This window comes from Zalophus californianus, chromosome 8, assembly GCF_009762305.2.
Source record: "Zalophus californianus isolate mZalCal1 chromosome 8, mZalCal1.pri.v2, whole genome shotgun sequence".
Taxonomy (NCBI): domain Eukaryota; kingdom Metazoa; phylum Chordata; class Mammalia; order Carnivora; family Otariidae; genus Zalophus; species Zalophus californianus.
In genome coordinates, this window is record NC_045602.1 from 74,129,228 (window position 1) to 74,155,279 (window position 26,052).

At 48.5% G+C, this 26,052-nt stretch overlaps 1 protein-coding gene across 5 annotated transcripts in view; it reads right to left on the reverse strand.

The window, feature by feature from the left end:
- Positions 1 to 26,052, reverse strand: part of PRKCE (protein kinase C epsilon) — a 474,803-nt gene that overhangs the window by 159,212 nt on the left and 289,539 nt on the right. For 4 of the 5 annotated variants that reach the window (XR_003524573.1, XM_027621307.2, XM_027621310.2 and 1 more), the window contains exons 3-6: positions 16,136 to 16,295; positions 13,606 to 13,640; positions 12,290 to 12,375; positions 8,636 to 8,765 (exon numbers count right to left, since the gene is read on the reverse strand). Coding sequence is in view for 4 of the 5 variants with exons in the window: in XM_027621307.2 (XP_027477108.1) it covers positions 8,636 to 8,765; positions 12,290 to 12,375; positions 13,606 to 13,640; positions 16,136 to 16,295 (411 nt within the window). In the remaining variant the exon portion in view is untranslated. Of the gene's footprint in view, positions 1 to 8,635; positions 8,766 to 12,289; positions 12,376 to 13,605; positions 13,641 to 16,135; positions 16,296 to 24,755; positions 25,359 to 26,052 lie in introns of those variants that run through there. The other variant, XM_027621309.2, reaches the window with a different exon arrangement.

A 26,052-nucleotide genomic window follows, 5' to 3' on the forward strand; every position in this document is an offset into this window, starting at 1 on the left:
ATGGTTGGAAAATCCTCAAATGGTTGGAAATTAAATAACACACTGCTAAATAAAACATGAGTAAAAGAAGAAATCCTAAGAGAAATTTTAAAATATTTTGAACTGATTGAAAATAAAAGCACAACTTCTCATAATTATCAGGATACTGCAAAACCATTCTTGAAAGACACAGTCTACCAAAACTCACAAAAGAAATAGATAATGTAAAAGGTCAATATCTATTAAAGCAGTCAATAATTAATAACTTTCCAAAACAGACAGTACCAGGCCCAGATGAGTTGACTGGTGAATTTTACCAAACATTTAAATTAGAAATTATATCAATTCTCTATAATATCTTCTAGAAAATGAAAACAGAAGGGACATTACAAGAAAAGACAACTACAGCCCAGTATCTGCCATGAATATAAACGTAAAAATCCTCAACAACATACCAGCAAATTGAAGCCAACAATGCATAAAAAGAAATATAAATCATAAACAAGTAGGATTTATCTCAGGTATGCAAAATTAGTTTTTGAAAATCAATTAATGTAATCCTTCACATCAACAGGCTTAAGAAGAAGAATCACATGATCCTATAGATAGATGCAGAAAACACATTTGGCAAAATCCAATACCCACTCATGAGCAGATCTCTTAGCAACCAAAAAGTACAGAACTTCCTCAACTTAATAAAGAACATCCACAATAAATCTACAACTAATATCATACTTACCGATGGAAAACTAGAAGCTTCCTAGTTTTAAGTATATGGCAAAGATATCCCCTCTCTCACTATCCCTTTTCAATATTTTATTGGAAATACAAGATGATGCAATAAGACAAGAAAAAGAAATAAAAGGTATAACGATTGGAAAGGAAGAAATAAAACTGCCTTTATTCACAGATGACACGATTGTCTATGTAGAAAACAAAGAAGTGACAAAAATCTTCCGAAACTAATAAGTGATTATAGCAAGGATGCAGGATACAAGGCTAATAAACAAAACTCAATCATGTTCATATATACCACCAATGATCAAGTGGAATTTGAAATTAAAAACATGATGATATTTATATTGGCACCTAAAAAACTGAAATACTTAGGTCTGAAACTAAAAAAATATGTACAAAGTCTATATGAGTAAAACTATGAAACTCTGATGAAAGAAAAAAAAAAGAACTAAATAAATGGAAAGATATTCCACGTTCATGGGTAGGAAGTCTCAGTGTTATTAGGATGTCCGTTCTTCTCAGGGCATTCTCAGTCAAAATCCCATAAAGTTATTTTGTGGATATTGATAAACTGAGTCCAAACTTTATATGGAGAGGCAAAGACCCAGAAGAGCCAGCACAATATTGAGAAGAGCAAAGCTGGAGGACTGAGACTACCTGACTTCAAGACTTACTCTAAAGGTATAAAAATTAAGACAGTGTGTACTGGTGAAAGAGTAGACAAACAGAGGTTTGGAACAGAATAGAGAGCCAGAAAGAGATCTCCATAATTATACAACTGATCTTGCAAAGGCAATACAATGGAGCAAAGATAGTTTTCAACAAATGGTGCTGGAACACCTAGACATCCAGACACACACAAAAACAAATCTAGACACAGACCTTACACCCTTCACAAAAATTAATGGATCACAGACCTAAAAATAAAATTCAAAACTATGAAACTCCTAGGAGGTAGAAGAAAATCTAGGTGACCTTAGGTATGGTGATGACTTTTAAAATACAATCCCAAAGGCACGATAAATGAAAGAAAGAACGGATAAGCTGGATTTCATTAAAATTAAAGGCTTCTGCTCTGTAAAAGACAGTATCAAGAGAATGAGAAGGTAAGCCACAGACTGGGAGAAAACATTTGCAAAAGACACATCTGATAAAGGAATGTTATCCAAAATATGCAAAGAATTCTTAAAACTCAACAGTAAGAATATGAACCATCCAATTAATGTTTACAGTTCTATTCATAATCACCAAAACTTAGAAACAACCAAGTTGACCATCAGCAGGTGAATGGATAAACTGTGGTATATCCAGACAATGGAATCTTAATTCAGCACTAAACAGAAATGATCTATTGAACTATGAAGAGACATGGAGGAACTTTAAATGCATATTGCTAAGTGAAAGAAGCCAATCTGAAAAGTCTCCATATTGTATGATTCCAACCATATGACATCTGGGAAAGAAAAACTGTGGAGACTGTAAAAGGCTCAGTAGTTGCCAGTGGTTGGGGGGAAGCAGTGGAGCACAGAGGATTTTTAGGACAGTGAAATTATTCTGTATGATACTATAATGGTGAACACAGGGCATTATATATTTGTCCAAACTCATGGAATGTACAACCTCAAGATCGAACCCTAAAGTAAACTGAGTGATAACAATGGTCAGTGTAAGTCCACTGATTGTAATACATGTACCTCTCTGGTGGGGGATGCTGAGAGTTGGGGGAACTGTGTGTGAGGGTGAGGGTATATGGGAAATCTCTGTACCCTCCCCCTCAATTTTACCATGAACCTAAACTTCTCCAAAAATTCAAGTCTATTAAAAAACACCAACACAAACTTTTCTGAAAGAAACCAAGAGGAGTGGCTGGACTTCCTTCTGGCCCCACATGGTCTGGTCATTGGCCTGGAGGGAGGAGCAGCAGAGACCATCCCCCACCCCAACTCAGGTTTGGAAGGCTCAGCTGAGCTATGGAGCTCAAGATGCCCACAGGACCAAAGATGAGGGTGCAGGGTAGGGATGCTGGTAGGAGGGGCCTTTCTCAGACAATATAAACATATAAGAAAGCCCCACCACAGCCTAGCCATGGTGCTGACTTGATTCACTGAATTATTGCTGGTGATGTCTGGAAATCCTCAGGCCCACCATGTGCTCCCAGCACTCTGTTCTAAATTCCCGGTCCCACTCTGCATAGCAGCAGCTACCCTTTGACACTCAGCTTACCTTACCTACTTCTGCCCACCAGCCCCATGAATGCTTTCTTCTGCCTCCTCATGAGGTGACAGAAAGGACAAGAACAAAGCAACCAACCTGAAAGAATTTCTTAGCAAGGGCAACAGAGCTATATAATTTGGCCTCTGGCGCCCTCTGCTGTTAAAATGCTAAACCTGTCTGTCCTAACAAAACAAATAGTGTGGGTTGGCAGGTCAGCAGAACAGAAATGGTCTTCCGGACATCTTCACTTTTTACTTTTAAAACTCTTTCTTTTCCCCTCAAAGATTTTGCTTTCTATTTTTAAAAACTCTATTATTTCCCTGGGAGAGCCATATAGTTTTCTTAATATGAAGGGAAGGGAAGGGAAGGGAAGGGAAGGGAAGGGAAGGGAAGGGAAGGGAAAGGAAGGAAACTTAGCTGCACGAAGTATGCAGCTAAGATCACTCAGTTCATTATTCTCATTCTAGTTCTCAGAAGACAGGAGGGCAGCTGAGATTAGACCAGAGTGACTTCCCTACCACTGCCCAGCCAGGCAATAATGCAACCAGGACCAGAACGGCTTCCCAGACTCTTACCCCGTGATCTCGATGGGCCACAGCTCCCTAAGTCATTGGTCCTCCAACAAAATGGCCCCTTCCTCATCCCTTCTTGGAGAGCAAGTGATACTCTGGTCCCTTATTCCACGAAAGCAGCCTCAGATCACAGTGGTTATTAAAACGGGCTCTCAAAGAAAGGCAGGGGACTGGGAAGGGGCTTCTTCGGGAATCTCTAGGCCAGACCTTTCCCCAGGGTACCTTCAGCCCTGCCTGGGTACAGAGCTGTAATCCGAGCAGACAGGCAGGAGCAGGGAGCCCACCTCACACTGGGACGAGAAAACACCAGGGCTTCCGCAGGTCCCCACAGGGCACACTGTGAACTGTATGAGAGCCCTGGGTTTCTGCAAACTTGCCCCTCGGTGCTGAGGGCTTCAGGGCGGCCGGGCTGGAGACGTGAGTGTGGGATGGTGGGCGGAAGAGAAACGGGACGTGGGCTATAAGGCAAGTGAGAAACACTCACCTTCTTTAGAAGAAAACAAAAACCATAAGGTCTCGGGTGTCTTTCCCTTCAGGGGGACTGACTCCATGTATCAATGGGAAAAATAAAACACAGGTGCAAAAGGGCCTAGAGAGGTTCAGGGTGCAGGTGAGGTCAGGTTGGGGAAGCAGCGCAGTTAAAGTGAAGAACAGAAAGGATTCAAATGCCTCAGGGCCTTAGTGACAGATGCTGGTATCTGAAGGTTTGAGCCAGTTTCTGCCGGCGTTTTTCTACCCTTGACTACGGATCTCGGTTATGCAACGATGGTCTGCGAGCATCTTCCTAGGGCCTGGTGCCTCCGGGCCGTGGGCAGGGAGGTGGCAGCCCAGAGGACACAGGTGGGTCCCCACAGGTCCCTGGCTGTAACCCCCTTGTGCACATCGTCCACTTTCTCCAGCTCTCCATCTCCCTCCAGTACAACACGGTGATTATGTGCCTTCTCCCTGGCCCTCAGAGGGACGGTGCTCAGAGGAGTATGTGCATAACCCCCGAACACAGGTGGCTCAGGCAAGCTGAGGCTGAAGGGAAGTGACCAAGACAGTCTTGTGGATCCTTCCCTGTAGACCCAAGCTCTTAAGAACTGTTCCACTAACCAGATGTGACCCTATTCCCAGGAGTGGGACGGGCAACAAAGCGGAAGCCATGGACCAGGGGACGGGGGCCCCAGCCTAGGGGAGCAAAGCAACATGACCCTGCAAAGGTGGGAACCCGATGGAGGGTTCCAGAGCAGGAGAGGGCGTGGAACACAGATCAGAGCCAGGGGTGGCGGGGTAGGGGGGGAGGAGAGCACCCGCTCCACAGGAACATGATGCTTCAGGACCCTGGGCAGCTCTCTAATTCTTGGGTTCTGTTCCTTAGCAATCATAGCAGCAGAAGCAGACTCAGACCCAGGCAAGAGGGGCCCCTGCCCTGGCTCCTGCCGGCCCCTTCTGACGTCCCCCTTTCCACCACAGGGGCAAAAAGACTTGAGGTTGAGAAAGGATCAAAAGAGAGAAGTAAACATGGCGGATCTGGGGCAGGGGAAGCATTCTGTAGGATGACGGTGGATTCCTGTCATCATGCAACTGTAGCAAACGTACCCCTCGGTGGGGGTGGGGGCACACCGACGGTGGGGAGGCTGTGTGCACGTGGGGGCGGGGGGAGTATATGGGAAATGTCTGCACAATTCTCTCAATTTTTCTGTAGGACTTAAAGCTGCTCTAAAAAACAGTCTGTTAATTGAGGGGTCGGGGAGAGGTAGCGGGGGTAGGAAAGGAGCAAGGGCAAGTGAGCACATCATGGTAACGGAGGAACAGGAGACAGGAGATCTGCCACCGTGTACTGGGGACCCTGCGTTCTGAACAGCCTCGGCCTCACATTCTGTGTGGCCCGCCTCCTTCCCGCTGCCCTGGGATCCTGGGAACAGGTGGCCTCACTCTCCCCGCCTTTGCTTGAGCAGACATCAGAGTGCTGCCTGCCAAAACAGCTGAAGACACATCCCTGGGCCCTGCCTTCTTCCAGGGTCATCCAGGGACCCCACAGCCCTGGCAGCAACATCCAGGCGTCTGGGCTGCTTTCTTAAAATGTCAATATTTATGAGATGACAGTACCTTCATTTAGATTCCCTAGATAGATCAATCATTAATACAGTTACTGAAAACCAGACATGGCCTCATCTGGGTCCCATCCAAAGCAGGCTCTGCGCTTCCCGGCAGCCCCTCTCAACCTTCCTCTAATGCATCACTCCTCCGCTAACAACACTCGGGAGTCCTGCTCCGTTTATTTCCTCCTCGCCCACTGTTTTATTGTTTTATTTTATTTTTTTAAATTTTATTATGTTAGTCACCACACAATACATCATTAGTTTTTGATGTGGTGATCCACGATCCATTGTTTGCGTATAACACCCAGTGCTCCATGCAGTATGTGCCCTCCTTAATACCCATCACCAGGCTAACCCATCCCCCCACCCCACCCCCTCTAGAACCGTCAGTTTGTTTCCCAGAGTCCATAGTCTCTCATGGTTCATCTCCACCTCTAATCCCCCCCCTTCATTTTTCCCTTCCTTCTCCTAATGTCCTCCATGCTGTTCCTTATGTTCCACAAATAAGTGAGACCATATGATAATTGACTTTCTCTGCTTGACTTATTTCACTTAGCATCATCTCCTCCAGTCCCATCCATGTTGATGTAAAAGTTGGGTAGTCATCCTTTCTGATGGCTGAGTAATATTCCATTGTATATATGGACCCCATCTTCTTTATCCATTCGTCTGTTGAAGGGCATCTCGGCTCTTTCCACAGTTTGGCTATTGCGGACATTGCTGCTAGGAACGTTGGGGTGCATACGGCCCTTGTTTTCACTACATCTGTGTCTTTGGGGTAAACACCCGGGAGTGCAATGGCTGAGTCATAGGGTAGCTCTATTTTTAACTTTTTGAGGAACCTCCACACTGTTTTCCAAAGCGGCTGTACCAACTTGCATTCCCACCAACAGCATAAGAGGGTTCCCCTTTCTCCACAACCTCTCTCCCATTGTTTTAAGGTCACTTAGCGTCAAAGGGTTTCGGGTGGGCCCTGCTTCAGGTTCATGCACCAGAACACTGGACAGGGAGGTCTGAACGTCTGGGCAGCTGGCCCAGGACGGCAGATGTGCCCAGAGTCAGCACCTCCTCCTGCCCCAAGTCAGGGTGCCCTTAGCTCCCCGCACAGCCACTTCCAACCTTTACCCCCCCGACCCCAGCGTCCACACCCACTTCTTACCTCGACTCCAAAAGGGATCTCCCAGTTCAGGAGACCAGGGGACTCTCCTAGCAATGCCCCCAACAGATCCAGAACTTAGAGGATCCTCTATCCCCTCACCTCCTGTCCCTGACGCAGGACACGTATCTGCGTCCAGGCCTGGTCTCGAGGCTTTCCCTCCAGCTGGGAGGACGGGGCATCCATCTTTCTCCCCCAGGCCCAACCCTCTCTTTCCTGGCTCACTAATCTCTCCTTTTTCATGGTCTTCTCCCTCATTAGAGAAACATTCTGCGAGAGTAATTTATCTTCCATTTTGCTTCAGCGTAGCTGGCCTTCCATCCCGCCAAGACCACTCCTGTTGAGGTCACTAGTCACCTCCTAGTAGTTAAATCCAATCCCGTGTTCCACTTCTTACTTTCAATGACCTCTTGGAAGCATCTGGCACCACTTATCACTTCCTTTAAACATCTTTTAATCTACTCTTTACTCTCTTGGCTTCCACGGCGCCATCCCTCAAGACTTCTCCTCCCACTTCTGAGGTGCTCCCATTGCATATGCAGGCCTGTCCTTGAATGCCGGTCACCTTCCTCCCCTAAACCTCAGGGTGTTACCTTTTCTCCCCACAGTGAAGGCACTTCTGGGGAGGACATCAGCTTTACAGCTTCAACCGCTGCCTGCTATATCTTTAACTACTACATGGGCAAACCCCAAGTCTGAATGCTCGGTGTAGACCTCCCCCTGAATTTCAATGAGAGCGCCCAACAGCCAGACAGCTCCATGGAGATTTCAGACAGGCACCTCAGGGTTGGCATGGCCCTAACTCAGCCCCACTGCCTTTGCCTCCAACCTCTCGAATCTCCTCTCTCAGAGAATAGTGTCCCCAAGACCCCAGGTGGATCTGGTCACACATCCAATAAATTACTCCTCACTATCTCTTTAGTCACTCTCCCTCTCTTCATTCTCTCTGCAGCTACAAACTTTATTTCTAATCGTCATAATTTCACATTGGGATCCCTTCAATGACCAATCTGTTCATGGCCTCAGGATTCCTTTTTATACTTGACCTCTCTAATTTTTCCACAATGGGAATTTATTAGTCATATAGTCAGTACAAAGCCATGCGATATTCCGGCCCAACAGTTCGTGGATGTCCAACTCTTCGTGCCAGCTGGACCAGCTCATGGAAGCACCCCATTCAGGCCCCCAGAGCATGTGCCCGCCTTTCCATAACATCACGTGCTGTTACCCGTCTCATCTGAGCTGAAGACAATTCATGAGCAGGGCAGCCGGAAACAGAGGAAGGAACCTGAGACTCAAGAGTCAAGGTTCAAACCTTATTTCTGCTACTAAGTGGTGCAACGTGAACAAGTCACTGAGTCTCTGAGCCTCAGGGTCAGGGGAATAAGATCACCTACATAACAGGTCTGTGTGGGATCAATAAGATTTCGTATGGGACAGCGCCCTAGCATGGCTCCTTCTCAGAGTAAGCTCGGAACCACGGATTGTGACAGAAGGATACCCATTACTTATTTCAGGGCCTAACTCCAGAAATATGCTTCCCTTCTGCTCCAGTGTATCTTTTCCTTAAATTATTTATCCACTTTTACAGACTCAAATCACCCCCCCTCCCCCAGCTTGCTCACGGTCTTAAAGATGGAGGAAGCACACCTCCCTCCCGGCGTTCCCTCCACGGAGTTTCTTTGGCCACTCTCTACACAGAGACCGCTGAACAAATTCACGAGTAACTAATGAGAGCTTAACAAGGGCTTGTGCTCAGTCCTCTGGCCAAACCTGGAACTTACTTGGGGAGGCTCTGGGAACAAAGAGTTTTCAAAAAAGAGGAGATGGAAGGGACACGGGAGTGGGGGTGGGGGGGGAGCGGGACAAGGGCAGGGCCCAGAGCGCCTTACCTTTGCACTGCAAACCCTGCCGTAAGAGGCCCCAGAGCAAGGACCCACAGTGGTCGCAGAAGGTGGGGACCTTGTAGTTGTGGATACCAAACTTGTGGGGCATGTTGACACTGAACCGCTGCGAGCCCACCTGCAGGGATGGCAAAACACAGGGTCACTGCCAAGCTCGCTCACACCATGGCCTGCTTACTGCCAGAGCTCCTACAGGCCAGCTTTCCCAGAAGGCCTGGCCACTGAAGGGGGCAGGTCGGAGCTTGGCTCTGAAAGCTGCCCCGAGAAACCAGGTGCAGAGAACCTCCTGGGGCCTTTGCCCCGGATGCCCTTAGCTCATTCTCTGCCTCTCTGTTGGACCTTGAGAGGCCAGGCCCGTGGGCTTCCACCTCTCATGGCACATGACACTCAATTTACTTCTCACATTTTGGCTGTTCATGAGATGTCACCGTGTGTTTCTCAGTGCTGCTTTGTGCCTGGAGGCCACACAGGGCTGTCTTTCAGCAGCTTGATGGTGGACAGATTCTATAAATACCCTAAAGGCCCAGCACAGCTGTGGAAACTGCAGGTCATCAGTTAGGACAGACAATAATTGTGGTGAAGACTGCTAATCCAGAGCGGTGAGCACTAAGGGCAGGAAGGTATGGGTACTGCCCACAGGCCAGGCACCACCATCGCAGTTAAACCTCCCCAGCACCCTGCGGGGCAGGTGCCATTGTTGGCCTGAGTTTATAGCTGGGGAAATTGAGGCACAATGAGATTAAGAAGCACACCTGTAAGCTGATGAGCAGCAGAGGCAGAATTTGATGCCCACGAGTGTGAATTCAGAGCCCAGGCCTTTTCACCACCGGGCTGTCACTTAGGGATTATTTCAAAGGAGTAAAGAGAAAGCGGTAAGGTGGATGGGGAAGGACGGGGGCGGCGGGGGGGAGCGGGGAGGGGGTGTCCAGGTATTCTGATCTGTCGGCCTGGGTCTGCCGCCAACCACATGTGAGGTCTTGGGAGTTTCCTGACTTCTTGGGGCTTCGGATTCCTGATTTGGCAAACAAGGATGGCAGCCTCGTCGCACCTAACGTCACAGGGCTGTGAGGGGGACGAGACACACAGAAGCGAGGGGTCATCGGCGTGGTCCCCCTTTCTGGGTCTCCTTCTCTACATCTGCCTGCTCACCCTGAAGGGTATGGATCGTTGTTCCCATTCTTTTCCTGCAAATGCCGAAGACGTGATGGACCCACACTAAGAACAGACTCGGGGGTCGCAGGAAGAGCCTCACAGGGGTATGGGTGATGGAGAAAGGTGAAGAGGTAGGGGAGTGTCCAGGAACTCGGAGGTTCGGGGAGAGCTGTGTGACCCTCAGCTGGGGACACCAAGGACTATAAGGTATCGGAGAATCGTGGGAGGACGCCAGGGAGCATGCAAGAGCCACAGAATCGGAGGCTGTGAAAACAAGCACAAGGGCCGCATGCACACAGGTAGCCACGTGCACACACCGCTCTGTGGCGAAGACCCGGGGACAAGGGCGAGTGAGACCAATGCAGAGGTCATGAGAAGGAAGAAAAGAGCAGAAAGACAGAACCGGAAGGTTAAGAAAAGAAGGGAGGAAGGTGATACAAAGGAGAGCCTTCCGGGGTCACCACACTTGGAAGCTCGGGGAGAGGCATGTGCTCAGCGCTAACCCATAGGCACGAAGCAGGGAGAGAACAGCAGCTGGGTGCTTGTGGTGCAAAAGCTCCAGAGCATCTAATAACAGGAAGACATCAGACACCCGGTGCTTAGAGCTCCGTGTATCTAGGGTGTGCATGCTTGTGTGCACAGGCAGGAGTTAACAGGAAGAAATGAGCTCAAAGGAGGCTCCCCAGCCGTGCAGGACCCGGCAGAGGGCTCGTCCATCGCCCTGCCCTGCTGGCGGTACACCAATGCTCCAGGAGCCTGGCCCTGTGAGCCCCAGGACAGGCAATAATTCCACAAGGCAGAGAAACCCACAGCCACCATCCTCAATCCTTGGCAATTTCTCTCCCTTGGGACACATGCTACGTTTGGGCACACACCTCGCTGGTGACTTCGATTCACAGCCAACAGGCCAGGAAAGGCAATCAGAAAGCACTCGGTCACAGACTCAGCTGTTCAGGGGGTATTTCCCACCTCAACCCTCTAACCTGCAGGGCATGGACTGGTTTGGGACTTTTCCCCCAAGGGATACGGCAGAGCTTTAGAGACCGGAGAGGGCTCACAGTGGGAGAAACCCCAGAGATGTGTTCCTCTTTGTTTCCGTGGGACATGGCACAGTATCTGGCACAGAGGGAGCGCTCAGAGAATGTCCACAGGACAGAATGGAGACACACAGCAAGCCAGCCACCTGCCTTGCCTTTCCTTGCCCAAGTAGCAAGCGTGACAATGTACTTGGGTCTGGACCCTGGCCCAGGAGCCAGGAGGCCTGGGTGGCGAGCACCTGCAGTTTCCCACCATGACAGCAGAGCCCGGCAAACAACTCTGGTGCTCTGGGCTGCCTGCCCCTCAGGGACATGGAAAGTTCCATCCAGGCTGTGTCCCTCACTGCTTTTCAGAGACTGCGTGAAAGCGAAAGGAGATAAAAGATAGGAAATACTTCGGATGCCAAGATGCCACTTGGGTGAATTATCTTTAAGTAGCAGAGGTCCTGTGAGTTACTCCTTTTGGAAGCCAAATTATAAATCCACCTGATTCTAAACTTACCTAGCATCTCTCTGACCCCCCCCTTATTCTAATGCCCTATGATTATACAGTACTTATTTTTTCACCAAGAATTCAAAGCAGGCCTTTGAAATCCACTGCTGTGAACACAGGTAACACCCACCCTCACCCTCACACTCTCCTCCCAGTCGCTCAGTTAGGAGAAACCCACCTTCACCAGTGAACTGTCTCGCTTCCTTACCCCTAGCAGCTCCCCTAGGAGTCAAGCCGATACCAGGTTGGAAGAGTAAGAGACAACGAAGTCCAGCGGTCAAGGGCTCAGACTCTATGGAACAAACTGCCTGGGTATGAATGTGGCTCTCCCACACCCTAGCTGTGTGATCTGGGGCAAGCTAACATGACCTCTCTGTGCTTCCACTCTCCCTGTTGCAAAATGAAGACGATCATCACATAGCTCTCATTAAGGCCGTTTCGAGATGAAATGCTGTTTGATGAAGTACTTCAATCAACATGCGGCAAGGACCCCATGAATGTCGGCTGGTGTTACTACTGTGGTTACTCCTGCTTCCTGAGGGTTTCTTGGGTTTGCTAATTCCTCTCCATTCCGCCATCACCTCATAAAGACAAGGCTCCCGCTTGTGTGTTGTGTCTCTCTCCCTGTCTATGAGCGGTGTGGAGCCAGTGACAGGTCACTTAGCAATGTCACTCTTCCAAGGAGATAATGACATAAAGCGATTCACATTTTCCTCGCGGGCTTTAGCTCTGGGATCGAGAGGCTCTTGGCCTAAGAGCCACAGACGTGACACTGGCTCTGAGCCACGGTCGTTCATTAGACCACTGTGGACAACTCCCTTAACTCTGATCAACACAACGGAGAAAGCCAGGGCATCTCGGAGAGATAAGGAGTTTCTTAGGAACCACAGAGGAGGCAGGGGAGGGGGGTGGGAAGTGGCAGGGAAGAAACCCCCGAATTTCAATGTTATAAATATTTACCTCATCGGGAGTTTCCTGTTTCTTTAATCCAGCACACTTCGTAATTATGAGCTCATGGCATCGCTTGTGGACCACGCAAGTGCAAACTGAAACAGCAAAAATGGGAAGGCTGAGCAACAAGTGGGGGCAGAAAGCTTCCACCCCGAGATTCGGGTCTCAGTGGAGGGATGTGGGGAGCCATGCCTCTCCTGTCCCCAAGTCTTACAGAAAGACCCTGGCTGAGGCCCGGCAGGCTAAGTCATTTCAGAACACCCTGCCATCAGGGCCATTAGGGTTTCCTAAATGCTCTGCAGGAGAATGTACCACTTATACCCAGAGGGCATCAGCAGTTTTCTCTAGTTCCAGAAGTACCGATCAATTTCCCCGCTTCTGTATGCCAACGTCAGGGAACAGTTTCCCTTCTGTGAAGCGGGTCTATTAAAGGCACTGCAGCGGTCCTGTTCTCCAGCCCACATCACGTCAGGGCTGGCGGGCGTGACGGGGAGCACTGCTGCAGGAGAATGGGTGTTTTGTGGCACAGGAGTTCTTAAAACATTTTTGTCCTGTCTTCAGTGTCCTGGGGCAGTGTGAGCAGCGGCGGCCGAAGAGGTAAGCAACTATCTGCACACATGCTACCTCAAGGACATGGCCATGTCTGACAGAACCTACTCAGGTCCCCCAGGGGTGAGCCCCAACTTAACCAGGGGCTGGGTGAGGAGATGGAACGGTCTCCCAGCTCTAACCACAGAGAAACCTTGACCACAGCACCCATCCACCCTCCAATCCTGGACAACCTGACCTTGCATTTTAGTCAAAGAACTGAAACAAACAAACTGCAATAAATTCAAGTGAGTCTTCAACATTGAAGAGCTAATAATGATTCCACAGTAGAGACAAAAAGAAAAAAAAAAAAAAAGAGAGAGAGAGAGAGAGAATCAGCAAGGACCACAGTGATAGGACTGAACCGAGCAGGTGAGGGAACTTCTTCAGGGAGTGAGAGAGGGAGGGGGCTTACAGGATTCACGGAGCCTGGCTCAGGGAAGAGAGGGGCCTTCGAAGGGTTTTGAATGGTTGTGGATCACTGGGAAAGGTGCAGAGACCCCTGGGACAGCCGGAGACAGGTGCCCACAAGGTACTCCCATATATGGATACAGGAGGCACGGCCAAGCAGGGACAAAAAAAAAAAAGCAGGGTCTTGCTTCTCAGAGAGGGACTAGAGCATGCAAACTGTATAGAGCCTCTAAATGTCATCAGACCCGGCACACGCTTCCTAGGAGTGTCACTGATCTGGACAGACCTGTGGGCCCCAAGCATTCAGTTCATACAATGCCTCTTACCTTGACATTGGTATCCCTGCTTTCCTATGACACCCCTGAAAAGAAGAATACAACAGAATTCTTTTAATAAATTTTAGTAGATCGAAAACCACACAAAGCCACCCCATTCTGGCCATGAACCACGATGCACCAAGTAGACTGGAATCCAGGTAGCAGTGGGATTTCACTCCTACTTGCAGAGTGTCTTAAAATGACTCCTTCAGGACGCCTGGGTGGCTCAGTCAGTTAAGCGTCTGCCTTCAGCTCAGGTCATGATCCCAGGGTCCTGGGATCGAGCCCTGTGTTGGGCTCTCTGCTCAGAGGGGAACCTGCTTCTCCCTCTGCCCCTACCCCTGCTCGTGCTCTCTCTCTCATGTAAATAAATAAAATCTTAAAAACAAAAACAAAAACTCCTTCAGGGACAACAGAGGGTAGACCCAGTGCTTGGAACGGGTACAAGGCCTGGGTCAATGTCAGGGCTTGGTTTCCTAGACCAACAGCCATTCCAGTGGGGCCATTAGTGTTCTGGAAAGCCACAAAGACTGCTTGCTCAAGGCAAGTCTTGATTAGTTGAACGTGCCCTTCCTTGTGGGTCATCACGCAGGAGGGCTATTGCTTACAGGCACATTCCCTGGACATTCCTGAAGCAGTCAAGGGTTCTAGGTCAGCCTGTGGCCAGGCCTAGGGGTTCAATGTACTGTTTGGTCAAGACCAATGGCAGAGATTCCTTCCCTGGCAGGTGTAGGCTCCCCTGGGGCAGGATTAGGGTCAACATGGACACAGAACAATCCAACCAACCTGGCCTGGGCCCTGTCAGCACCACCACCAACTGGCCAGGGGGCAATCCGCCATTTCCAGCCCAGTGGGAGCAGCCAGACGTCACTGGGGGGCTGCGCCACAGGAAGCCAAGAACCCGGTGGTGTTCTCCATGGGCTGAGAGGAGACCTGAATCCATAAATCTCGGCTTTCACAACCTACTCCCTCCAAACACACAATTCATGACGGAAATACAGAAAACGGAGGTCAGAGAGTGGAAGCAGCCCCGGGGGTGAGATGTATCCGTGGTGGAAGTGGGGCATTACATCTGCTTCCATCAGGTGGAGGGCGCTCTGAGCTGTACCGCCTCAGATGTCCATGCCAACCTCAGTGACTAGTTGTGGGAAACCACGAGGACAAGACAAGCCACTCCTGGACACCTTGGCAATTCAAACCCTAATTCAAATGGTTCTTGGCTTGGTTCATGCTGCAGACTGGCCTCACACATTCTCCCCCACAGGATCCAAGTGTGTCGGCAAAGTTCAAGAGCTCAGAGAGGTTGCCAGAAAGGCTGGTGAGAGGTCAGGAAAAGCTTTCAGTTGGGTTCACCAGGGATGGAACTGGGTCTCTGACACTTCCTAGCTGGAGGACGTCACACTAGTCTTGTTTTCCTTTCTGAGTCTCAGTACTGTTGTTAGTGGAGTGGCTTTAATAATACATAGCTTGTAGGACATTGGAACCATTTAATTGGATATTTTCAGTGCCTACGGAAGAACCTGGCACATGGTAGGCATTCATTTAAATTCCCCCTCTGATACCCAAGGCCAGTGCTCCTTATCCTTCTCCACCTCCCAAAAAGGCCTATAACCTACCTGTCTTTGCCTATCAAAATCCTAGTCATCATGGAAGGAGAAATGCCACCTTCTCCAGGAAGCCCTCCCTGAGCACTCCAGCCAAGACTGCTCTCTCGCTCCTCTGAAATCTGGGCATCCTAGTAGCACCACTAGGATGCCCACTGTTCCAACAGTTATTAGGAACTGCTTTGAATTACAGATACTGGCAATCAAGTTATTTTTTAAGCTTTATAATGGAAAAATTCGTATGTATACAAAAATAAGGAGATAAATGTAAGGGACCGATCACCCAGCTCTAACAATGATAATACATGGCTGGTCTTATTTCATCTCTATCCCTAGCCCCTCTACCCTCCCTCCAGATCATTTTTTTAAAAAGATTTTATTTACTTATTTGACAGAGAGAGACACAGTGAGAGAGGGAACACAAGCAGGGGAAGTGGGAGAGGGAGAAGCAGGTTCCCCGCTGAGCAGGGAGCACGATGTGGGGCTCAATCCCAGGACCCTGGGATCATGACCTGAGCCGAAGGCAGATGCTCAACGACTGAGCCACCCAGGCGCCCCCTTCTGGATCATTTTTAAACAAATCCCAGACATCACATTATTTCATTTCTAAATAATTAAGCTTGTGTCTCTAAAAGATAAGGATTCTTAAAAAAATACATCACAATATACCACTGTTGGTTATAAAATATTAACTTGTTAAACATGATATATGATATGATCCTAAGTATAAAGTCACCATTCTTTTCCATTTACCATCCCCCCCCCCGGCACTAAACACTCACTTAGCCTTCCAGAAAAGTCTTCTGCAATCAAGTAAAAAAGAAATAAAGCCCATCAGCACTTTAAAAATAAAGTTTCTATTGTCCTACACCCCCTCCCCCACTTCTCACCTCAGGGAAGGCCTAACTAGAGGTTCCCGGGAGAGAGGGCCTTACCAGATAAAATCTCTGCAGTGGGAGCAGTAGGTGGGCTGCCGAAGGTAGGTGGCCATGAACTTGTGGCCATTGACCTGGTGCACCCTGCGCCTGACGGCCCCCTGCCGCTTCCTGGGCCGCATACGCTCCCTGAACACACGCTCTTCATTGTCTTTAGGGGCTGGGGAAGGACAAGAGCAGAGAAGAAAACACAGTCTGAGTTAGTGCACCTGGGAAGAGACCTCCTACCCCACTCTCAGCGCCTAGAGTGGGAGCGGCGTGGGGGCAGCATCCACTGGCTGAGGAACTCCGGGGTCTGAGCCTCACCACTCGACCCCAGTGAGGGTGCACCATGCGAGGCAGGAAGGCCCAGACCAGGCTGGTTTCCCGTACCAGCGGCACCCCCCAAATTCATCCCAATCCCAGTCCTGCTCCAGGTGTGGCTGCTCCTTTCTCCCCAGTACCGGTTGCACCTTGCAAGGGTGTGGGATCAAAAGGCTCAAGGTTCACATTTTATTGCAGCTTCTCAGTAGCGTGGTCTTAGCCAGCTGGCGTGTCCTTATTTGGAGCCTCTGAGGGCCTGGCCCTCTGGAAATGGGGTAACAGTGCTGACAACACAGGACGCTGTGGAGTCTGTACCCAGCTGCCCGGCTCAGAGAAACCTGACTTTTCTTCCTTTCCCCTTTCCAGACTAGGACAACCAGGAACCTTTCCCTGGAGGTCTAAAGGAGAGGGAAACCTAACACTGTGAAAGCAGTTTTCCAGAAGACTCAAGACCCACCACCATGGACTTTAAGACCTCCGTGAAGACAAAAGGACTGTCCTCACTTCTTCCTTCAGTCCACATCAGAGGCCGCCCCAAGCCTCAGAAAGCCCTGCAAGAGCACTAATAAATGACAATAAAAATGATAATAATGATTGTTATGGTCTGAATGTTTGTGTCCACCCCCCGCCCCCCCCCCCCCCCCCCCCCCCCCCCCCGCTTCCCATTCACATGGTGATGCGCTACCTGCCAATGTGACACAGTCATGACAGTGGGGTTCCCAGGATGGGGTTAGTGCTCTTACAAAAAGAGGAAGTGACCTGAGCTCACTCACTATCTTATGAGGACACAGAGAGAAGGTGGGCATCTACAAGGCAGGAAGGGAGCCCTCAGCTAACCGTGCTGGCACCTTGATCTCAGACTTTCAGCCTCCAGAACTAGGAGAGAGAAATTTCTGCTGTTGAAGCCACTCTGTCTGTGGTATTTTGTTACGGCAGCCCAAGCAGACTAATACAATGAGATTCACGGCTAACGCTTACTGAGGGCTTACTCTGCGGCAGGTGCTCACAGAATCCTTACAGCTGCCCTTCTTGAAGGGTACTGATCATATCCCCACTTCACAGATGTGCAAATTGAGGAACAGAGAGTTTATATAACATGTTTCTGTTAACACAGCTACTAAGCAGTGGGGCCCCTTCTAACCCAGAGAATAGGGGAGAAGTCACTGCTAACACAGTCCACCCGCTGCTCTGGGGGACAGCCCACTCTCCCAACAGCAAGGTCCCAAAGTGCTCATCTAAGGGGCTCTCAGATGTAAGAGTTGAGCTGTCTCTGGCTTCTCCGAGGGCAGGGAAGGCAGGCCCGGTTCCCGGCGCTAGTTCAGACCCTGGAAGGTCGCCCACATGGTGCCGCTGAAAATGCACTGGAGCTGAAAGTGTCCCCCAAGTATCCCCACACCTGACATGCCACCATGACAGCGTCAGTCTTGGGGTGGGGAGGAACGTCGTTCCTCTTGGACCTCTTTGGAAATAAGGTTCCCTGCACTGGAGGGCACCTGTGTGAGCCCAGGAGCTGTAGGATCCGAGGGCAGTCTGTCAATGAGGACAGGGTCGGGGTGGAGGGACGTAAAACGAGGAAGAGAAAGGCAAGAATGGGGAGCACGTGCCCAGTGAGGGGCTTTAGGCGAAGCAGCCTCCAAGCAGACAGGCAGAGCTGCTGATCCCCAGCACAGACCCTGATGACCTAGATGGGGGTCTGCCTGCCGCTCCTCTCTGCACCCGCCCCCAGCCCGCCTGGGTCCCCTTTTGAACGGGTGCTTATTATTTCAAAAAGTCTCTGACATGGAAAGAGACGGAGTATGGAAAACCCACCTCCCACCTTGCCACAACCTAGGGACCAAGGCCCAGCTGACCAAATTCTCATGGGGACGTCCCAGCTCTGTTTTAATACAGAGACATGTACACACACACACACACACAGAAATCTGGTCATCATCACCCATTTGTGCAATGATGGGTGACTTTCATTTCTGCTGCCCATTTTTCACTATATCCAGAATATTCTACCATTTTTAGAAGCAGAAAAAGATACAGTAATTTAAAAAAATAAATCTATTCAGTAGCCTTTCCTTGCTGCAAACCTGATCTACAAAAATCCAGATCCCAATCCCCAGGCCTGGGCAGCTGAGGCCCGAGGACGGGCATTCAACTAACTGCCTTCACCAGATTCACCACGGGTCACATTTAAATGGTAAGTCAGCCCCCTCATGCATTTAAGGTGCAATTTGGTTTATAAATCCCTCAAATTTACTAGTCATTTGATCCTGGGAAGTTGTATTTTCAGTGAAACTGCTGAGGAGTCCAATCTAGTTTTCTCAAGGGAGCCCTGTTGGAACGGGGGTTACAGGTGTCCCTGAGGGCCTCATTTCTCAACTTTTTACAGAGGTGACCAGCAACCAAATCGAAGGTCTAAACTCCGTTTACTTTGATTTAATACGTTAACACAGAAACCCGTTAATTTAACTGACATTTAAAGACCTCTCGGTCGTGTGTACTCACACCTGAAGAGAAGCTGCTTACCACTGGGGGGGGGGGGGTGAGGGGGCGGTCCTGGGAGCAGGTTAGAGAGCCAAGAATAACTCCCCTTAAGTGGGGTCTGATTGTCTGACTGAACTTCCCCAAAAGGTTCTGTAATTTCTGCCCCGGAGTGCATGTGCACTGCCTTGTAAGAGAGATTCAACGTCAAAGATGTGGGGAAACAGAAGGCTACAGGGGAGGGAAACACAGGTAAACCTCATGCCCCCCATGGGAACCTCCCCGCCCTCCATGTGCCAAGCAGCAGGACAGGGGAGAGGGGAAAGGGGATGGGGCCCCTAGTTGCTGAAAATACTCCCATCCCCCATTCCTCCCGACAGGGGAGCCAAGGGTCCAGCCAGAGAATCTCTGTGCCTGTCACCCACATGCCTAGATCTTGAGGGGAGCCCCAGGGTTCCCCAGCCCCACAGAACCTCCCTGCCGGGGCTTGGAGTCACCAGCAGAAACGGATCCCTTCAGCATTTTCTGCTGCTGTCAAGGGTCTCCATTAAAATGCAGTTCCTATGGGGTAATGCATCTCAAGCATGTGTGTATGTGAGTGTGTGATATGAATGTGACAGATTTATAAATGTATATAGACGTGGATATAAAAACCAATATAGCATATATTAAATACGCTGTAAATAATTTCTATAATTTTTATACTTATATAGGCTAATAATGTATTATTACATTTATTTATATCATGAACAGTATAATTACAATATAATTAGTATAACATGATCATGTTATAATTATTAATATGTAATATAAAACACGATACAAACATACATAGTTTGACTAAACCATTTGAAGGTTGCAAACACAGTGACACCCTTACCTCGAAATATATCAGCCTTCATCTCCTAAGAACAAAAACCATTCTCCTACATAACCAAAGTTATCAGAGTCAAGACACTTAAACATTGGTATGACATTATCTAATGGTTCATATTTAAATTTCTCCAACCGTCCCCAAAATGCCCTTTATAATTGTTGTGGCTTTAAATTTTTTCTGAAGCTACTTAGAGCTCCTGCTTTGCATTTAGTTGCCATGTCTCTTTAGCCTTCTCAATCTAGAACAGCTTTGTTTCCTTTTTATGATACATTTATGAAGAGTCGAGGATGTTGGCTTTTGGAATGTTCCACAACCTGGGTTAGTTTCACATTAAATGGCAAGAATACCACAGAGGTCTAAGTATCAACAAATCCAAATATATCCATCAAGATCCCTAGAAATAACTGTGTAAATGAAATGAATGTAAAATTTATAGGAATTATAAAATACTCACTCTTTTAGGAATTTTTAAAATGCAAAGAGCAGTCTTGACATACCACCGACTTACCATTTAAAACCTGATAAACAAATTTGTTTTAAAATGGTATTATCCATATCATACATGTGCAATGTGATGTAACATTTCCAGAAATAATACTATAATAATAGCAAACACCACAGAAAAGAGTCACATCCTTTAAATTTGGGATTCACTCTAAGTCAATAATTAAATAGAAACTAATAGCTATATACTCATAGATGTACCCACATTGCTATTTATTTTGGCCAACAAACAGAAGTAACTGGACTAACATTAAGAGAATGGTCTGACAAATTATATTACATCTACAGCAAGTTAAAAATGGTGGGTTAAGACCAAGTAGGCACATGGGGAAATGTGATATAATACGGGAAAAACAGAATGCGCAAGAACACAGACCTGTGTAAAACAAACTTGCAGATTGAAGGTAACATAAAAGAATTATTATGCTCTACGAGGATGATGGGTTTGTGTACTGTCTGTAGTATTTGAAAACAATGTTCTCTAATGCCCTTTAGTGACTTTTAAAAGCACTTCTCTGTGCCTAAGTATCCTTCGTGCTGTGGAAGGTGGAGGGCTACTGGGTAGGAACAAGGAGAGGGCGCTAGGTGTTGTGGTGCAAAGGGGGACAGGACAAATTTCATCAGCTCGAAGCTGCCGGTGCTTCTGGACTGAGGGAAGAGCTACCCCGACCTGGCCCCCCTACGCCCGCTCTGAAGGATGCTCACTGCCGGCACCGGATGCCCCCTGCTACGCCCACCTGGTGGGACCCTTCTTTTGAAGCAGCCTCAGATGCAAAACTCAGGCTGGCTTTCCTCCCAGAGAGCCCATCGGGCCCTTTCCAGATCCTTTGTTTTATGGGTGCATCAGCCATGCAGCATAAGGAGTGACCTCAAGTCAGGGAGGGACCCACTAAAAGCTGGATAACTTTTGTGAGACTTTCTGTGGAAATGAAGATTTGTCAGATAGAATGACAAGAGTTCGCCAAGGCATAAAGTGAAGCAGAGATGTCCTCTGGAGCAACTATAGATCCTCTGTTACCTCAGCCTCTAACAACATTCTAGGCATGTTGCCTGCTTGGTTCCATTACTCTATCAACTTCAAACTCCTGGGAGCTTTTACACAATGAGTATCTTACAGCCCCGAGGCGCAGAAGAATCTACCCCAGGTTGCAGGCAGGTGGCGGAAGCAGCAGAAAGAGCCCACATCTTGGAGTTAACGACTCTGTTGAAGCAACCTCACCTGGCCCCTTTTCCCTGGGCAGAGACCACCCCGTCTCAGCCAGAGAAACTCTGGCAGACAAAGGGAGAGGCAGCTCCTGAAACCAAATCCTATGCCAGTCTGATCATCGAGGGTCTCCCTGCTCTGCCATCTCCTCCCTCACCCGCCTCACCTCCTCTTGCACAAAAAGGGAGCTGACCTGACAGGACTGAACACCATTTCCTACATGAGGCGACAAACACCCTTCACCTCCACACTCTCGGGATATCTTTCAGTTTAAGAATATCTGGCAAGGACTTTCTAACAGGCCCGGCTTATGAACTCCTGCATCCCAGCACTTCCTTCCAGGGTATGTGTAGCAAGGACCGCCAAACCCAAGGATCAACCCTGCCCAAGACCCTGGACCCAGAAGCCTGAACCAGGCTGACCAATATGCATGACTGGCAACTTCTGGGTACCACTGTCATTCCTCACCACAGGACAGTCACCTCCCCTTGATGTTCAGGGCACACAGGGATTTTTTCCACAAGCAAGTATGCTGTGGGGTCTTCTTTATTTTTTCTGACCTCCCTCTTTTGACCTCTTTCTGCCAATATGGTTGAACTAGGCACTAGGAGATCAGACCAATGTTGCCTTTGCCCCAAACTTCCTTTGTGTTTTAGACCAATGCATTCAATCTCTTTGGGTTTCTGCTTTCCTATCTATCAAGAGAGGGTAATTCAGCGGCTCAGCCTAAACCCCAAACTGGTATGCTTCTTTCTTTTTCTTCCTGGTGCCAACACGACACCACCTTACTGAGGGGGGCGTGAAACAGCCTCACCCCCTGCCCTGCAAACCCTGCATGACACCCCCTAATCGCCCCACCCTGTGGGGGCCCAGCTGCCTCGAGGTGTTCCACACCTGTCCCTGTGAGCAAAAGAGAGTCAGCATTCTCTCTCCCCACCCCATCCATTAGGGGCTTTAGAAAAATGACTCCATCTTCAGACTTGGCAAGCTGCCAGGAAGATTGGGCTGGGCAAGGAATACTGACTCAGCTCGAGAACAAAAGCAATAAGAAACATAACTGATTTGAGAAAAGGCTGGGGACCTCCTCGGAAGGCTTTTCTTAGAATCCAAGCAAAGAATGAATCCAGTCCTCAAAGGCAGGTAATTTCACAACACGAAAAAAACAGTTCAACCATCCTGGTATTTTTTTGTCTAAGAAACTGTCAAACCTGAGATATTCAGAAGCTGAAAAATAACAGCTACAATTTATGGGGCCCCTGCCATGTGCTGGGTACCATTCTAAGCACCTTACTTCGGTGTACACATGAGGTGCCCTTACATATACATGAGGTGCCCTTACATATACATGAGGTATATGTAGGAGGTGCTGTTCCATATCTATGAGGAGCTATTACATATCCATGAGGTGTTGTTACATATCCACGAGGTACTATTACATATACAGGAGGTACTGTTTCAAAATACATGAGATTTATAGGCAACTTACATACATCCTCTAATACCATGGAGTGGTTATTATTCTCGACTTACAAAGAAACCAAGCCTTCAAGAGCTTAAATAACTGATTTGTTGAAGGTCATACAGCTAACAAACAGTAAATGTCGGTTCAGGAACTCCCACCCTGGCCCATCCGGTCCTGCCTCCCAAGGATGGCGGAACAGCCTGGGTCCCACCTGTACCCGACTGTATGGAAGTCAACTGCCACTGCTGCCCACCCACCTCTTCACACATCCACCTCTGCTCTCATCCAGAGACTTGGAAAAGGAAGCCAAAGGGGACCAATTAGTTCATGATACACCCACAGAACAGAATTTAATGCTGCCGTTTTAAAAAAGTAGAATGCTAAGGCCACCGAGAAATAATAAATAGGAAAACTAAGAAACGTGTATATAGTATGTATATAAAATGAGAAAAAGATGAATATACTCAAACAACATATGAGCGAAAATACACATTGAAAATTTCTGACGGGTATAAAATAAACTGTCCATCTAAAAATGTTTACTCTATGGATACTGGATGCCAGGCACCATTCTGGGCACAGACTCCCTACCACGAGGGATGGCCCATGACCACTCTCTCAATTATTGTTCTCTGGTCCTTGACAGACTAGGTCTCCACTAACAAAGCAAAGAACTACCATGATATTCCAGACAACGGTGGTCATGGCTTGGGGAGAGCTCCTAACGGAGGCGAGATGAGAACCTTGGCCACTCCATCGCTGAGGAGTTAATTTTCCCTCTCAATAATTCTCTGGCCTGATTTTATGGACTTACTGGTGAAAAAATGCAAGACAAGTGGATGGAAAACCAAACCAAAAAAGAAAAGAAAAGAAAAAAACCCCAAAAAACTAGGTACTAAAAATCAAAAGGACCAATGCCTTTTATTTTTCTTCGCCATAAGGAAAAAAGGTTATTAATATTTTCAAGTGGAATAAATGCTTCATGACATGAGTTTTAAACATGAAGTAAATATTTATGTGATGCCAAAGAATATGCTCTACATGCTGTACCCACACAGTAAAGAAACTTTCTGTTCAAAACAGGAAAGAGGAAACAGCAGTGAGTTCCCCGGGAGAGACGACCCCGTGCTGTGTACGCCTTCCCAGAGAGTCGCACAAGGAGAATCGGAGAGGGCTGAGGGCGGAGGCTGGCAGTTGTCTGCATGGTTTATTCTGTGTGGAATCTCGGCAGAAGAGCACTGGGGGCATTTCAAGATTAGCATCTCAAATTTACTAGAAGCGGTTTTCATCTTTCTCTTCTTCACTTTCAGAAGGAGCTGTTCTGTCTTCATGGCAGAGCCGGGGCTCTGTTCACTTACTATAAAAAAACTGAAGCTACTTCGTGCTTTGTAGGAAGAACACGTGAAAGAATCACACGCTGTTAAGATTCGGAGAGCCCCAGAGTATAAAGTGAGGGGAAACGTGGTGATGGCCAGACAGTGGGATGGTGGTCACTCGGGGGGGGGGGGGCAGGGAGAAAGGGGAGGGCAAGCCCCCAAGCCCACGTTCTGAAGCAAAGCACACACGGGAACACAGACAACCACTGGGCAACAGGGATTTCACTGAGGCAGGAAATGTGCTCACCTCCTGCCCCTCTGTCTTCATTCATTCATTCACTCACTCATTCCCTCTCTCCCTCCTCCATCCATTCAAAATTACATGTTGGAGTTACACCAGAACTTGACTGAATGCCTCTGGTACCCAGGAAAAGTCACTACTTGCCAGGAGGAAACCACAGACCAAAACCCTCCCGGCAGACCTGCTAGAAACTCAAAGAACATTTCCAGCCTGGGAAATCAGCCAAGTGGGCCACCAGCCAAGGATGGGATGAGAGTCCCCTCAGGGGCCAGTGACGGTCCTGTGATTCAGATCCCAGGAAATGGAGCCGTCCCTGCATTCCTGGGCACCTGAGCCCTCCCGGAGGTCATGTCCGTGAGGTTGGGTGCGGTCCACTGGTACTGTTTCTAAAATCCCGTATGAAATAAAGACCTGTGGGAGAATAGTGGCAGAAGTCTCAACAGGGCTTCTGTCCACGCCCAGGTGCTAGTTGGTCATTGGTCGTCGTGGGGGAGAGTCAGTGCCAGTGAAGGCTGGCAACCCTCCTTCAAATATATAACAAGCCTTCTAATGCCACAGGGACCCCAGTCAAAAATGTTACGGGGTCATTTGTAGAAAAGCCCGCACCCGTCCAGTGCTGTCAATACGAGCCCTTCCATGCCATCCAGAGCTCAGGAAGGTTCAAGCACAGGGAGCTACAAGTCATAAGCTCTGGTGCCCAGGCGGCGCCTAGCGACCTCATCCTGGGCTCCACAGAGCTTCTCAAAGGTGCCTGCAGCGTTTCCAAAAGCACCACAATGAACTAACGCTGCTTTCCCCCAGCTGCTTCTTCAGTTTTCAGCGCTCACTAAGAAAGTTCGAGTTCACAGGAGAAGCCTTGTCCTGTCCCAGAGTGATCTGGAGTCCCGGGCAGGGTTCCCATGAAGCTGGCCAGGTGGGTATGTTCTATGACATTACCTGGGGAGAGAAGGAGAGGTTCAGGAACTACGAGATGAAAAGGCGACAAGAAAAGGCGGTGAAAGAACGGAAAGACGGAGGAGCTGGAGCAAGAAGATAAAAAGTAAGAGGGCTGTGACGTCACAAAGTCCAGGCTGATAATGGGCTGAATTAAAGCTCATGCCTTCCCAGGAAGTAGATGGATTTGTTGTTAGTACAGTCTACCCTCCCTGGTACTTTGGATCATTCTGACCAAGAAATGAGCTCACCTTCCTTCCACCCTCCTTCCTAGGAGCCCAGGCGAGGCCCATCCCCAGGGCAGGGTGGTGCTGGTGGTGGTGGGGGCGGGGGGGGGGGGGATGGACCATCCTTAGGAAGCTTAACACAGGTGAACAAGCCCCAAGTCTTTTTACAGAAACAGCTAGAATGACCTTAGCTCTTGCAGATATTAGATGGTTTCCCCTGCCTTCATAAAAACCTGCTTAAACTTGTTCTTACAAATTTTATGTTCCATTGAGACTGTGACCAAAACTCCGCACATGGAGAGAGAGGGATGAACAGGT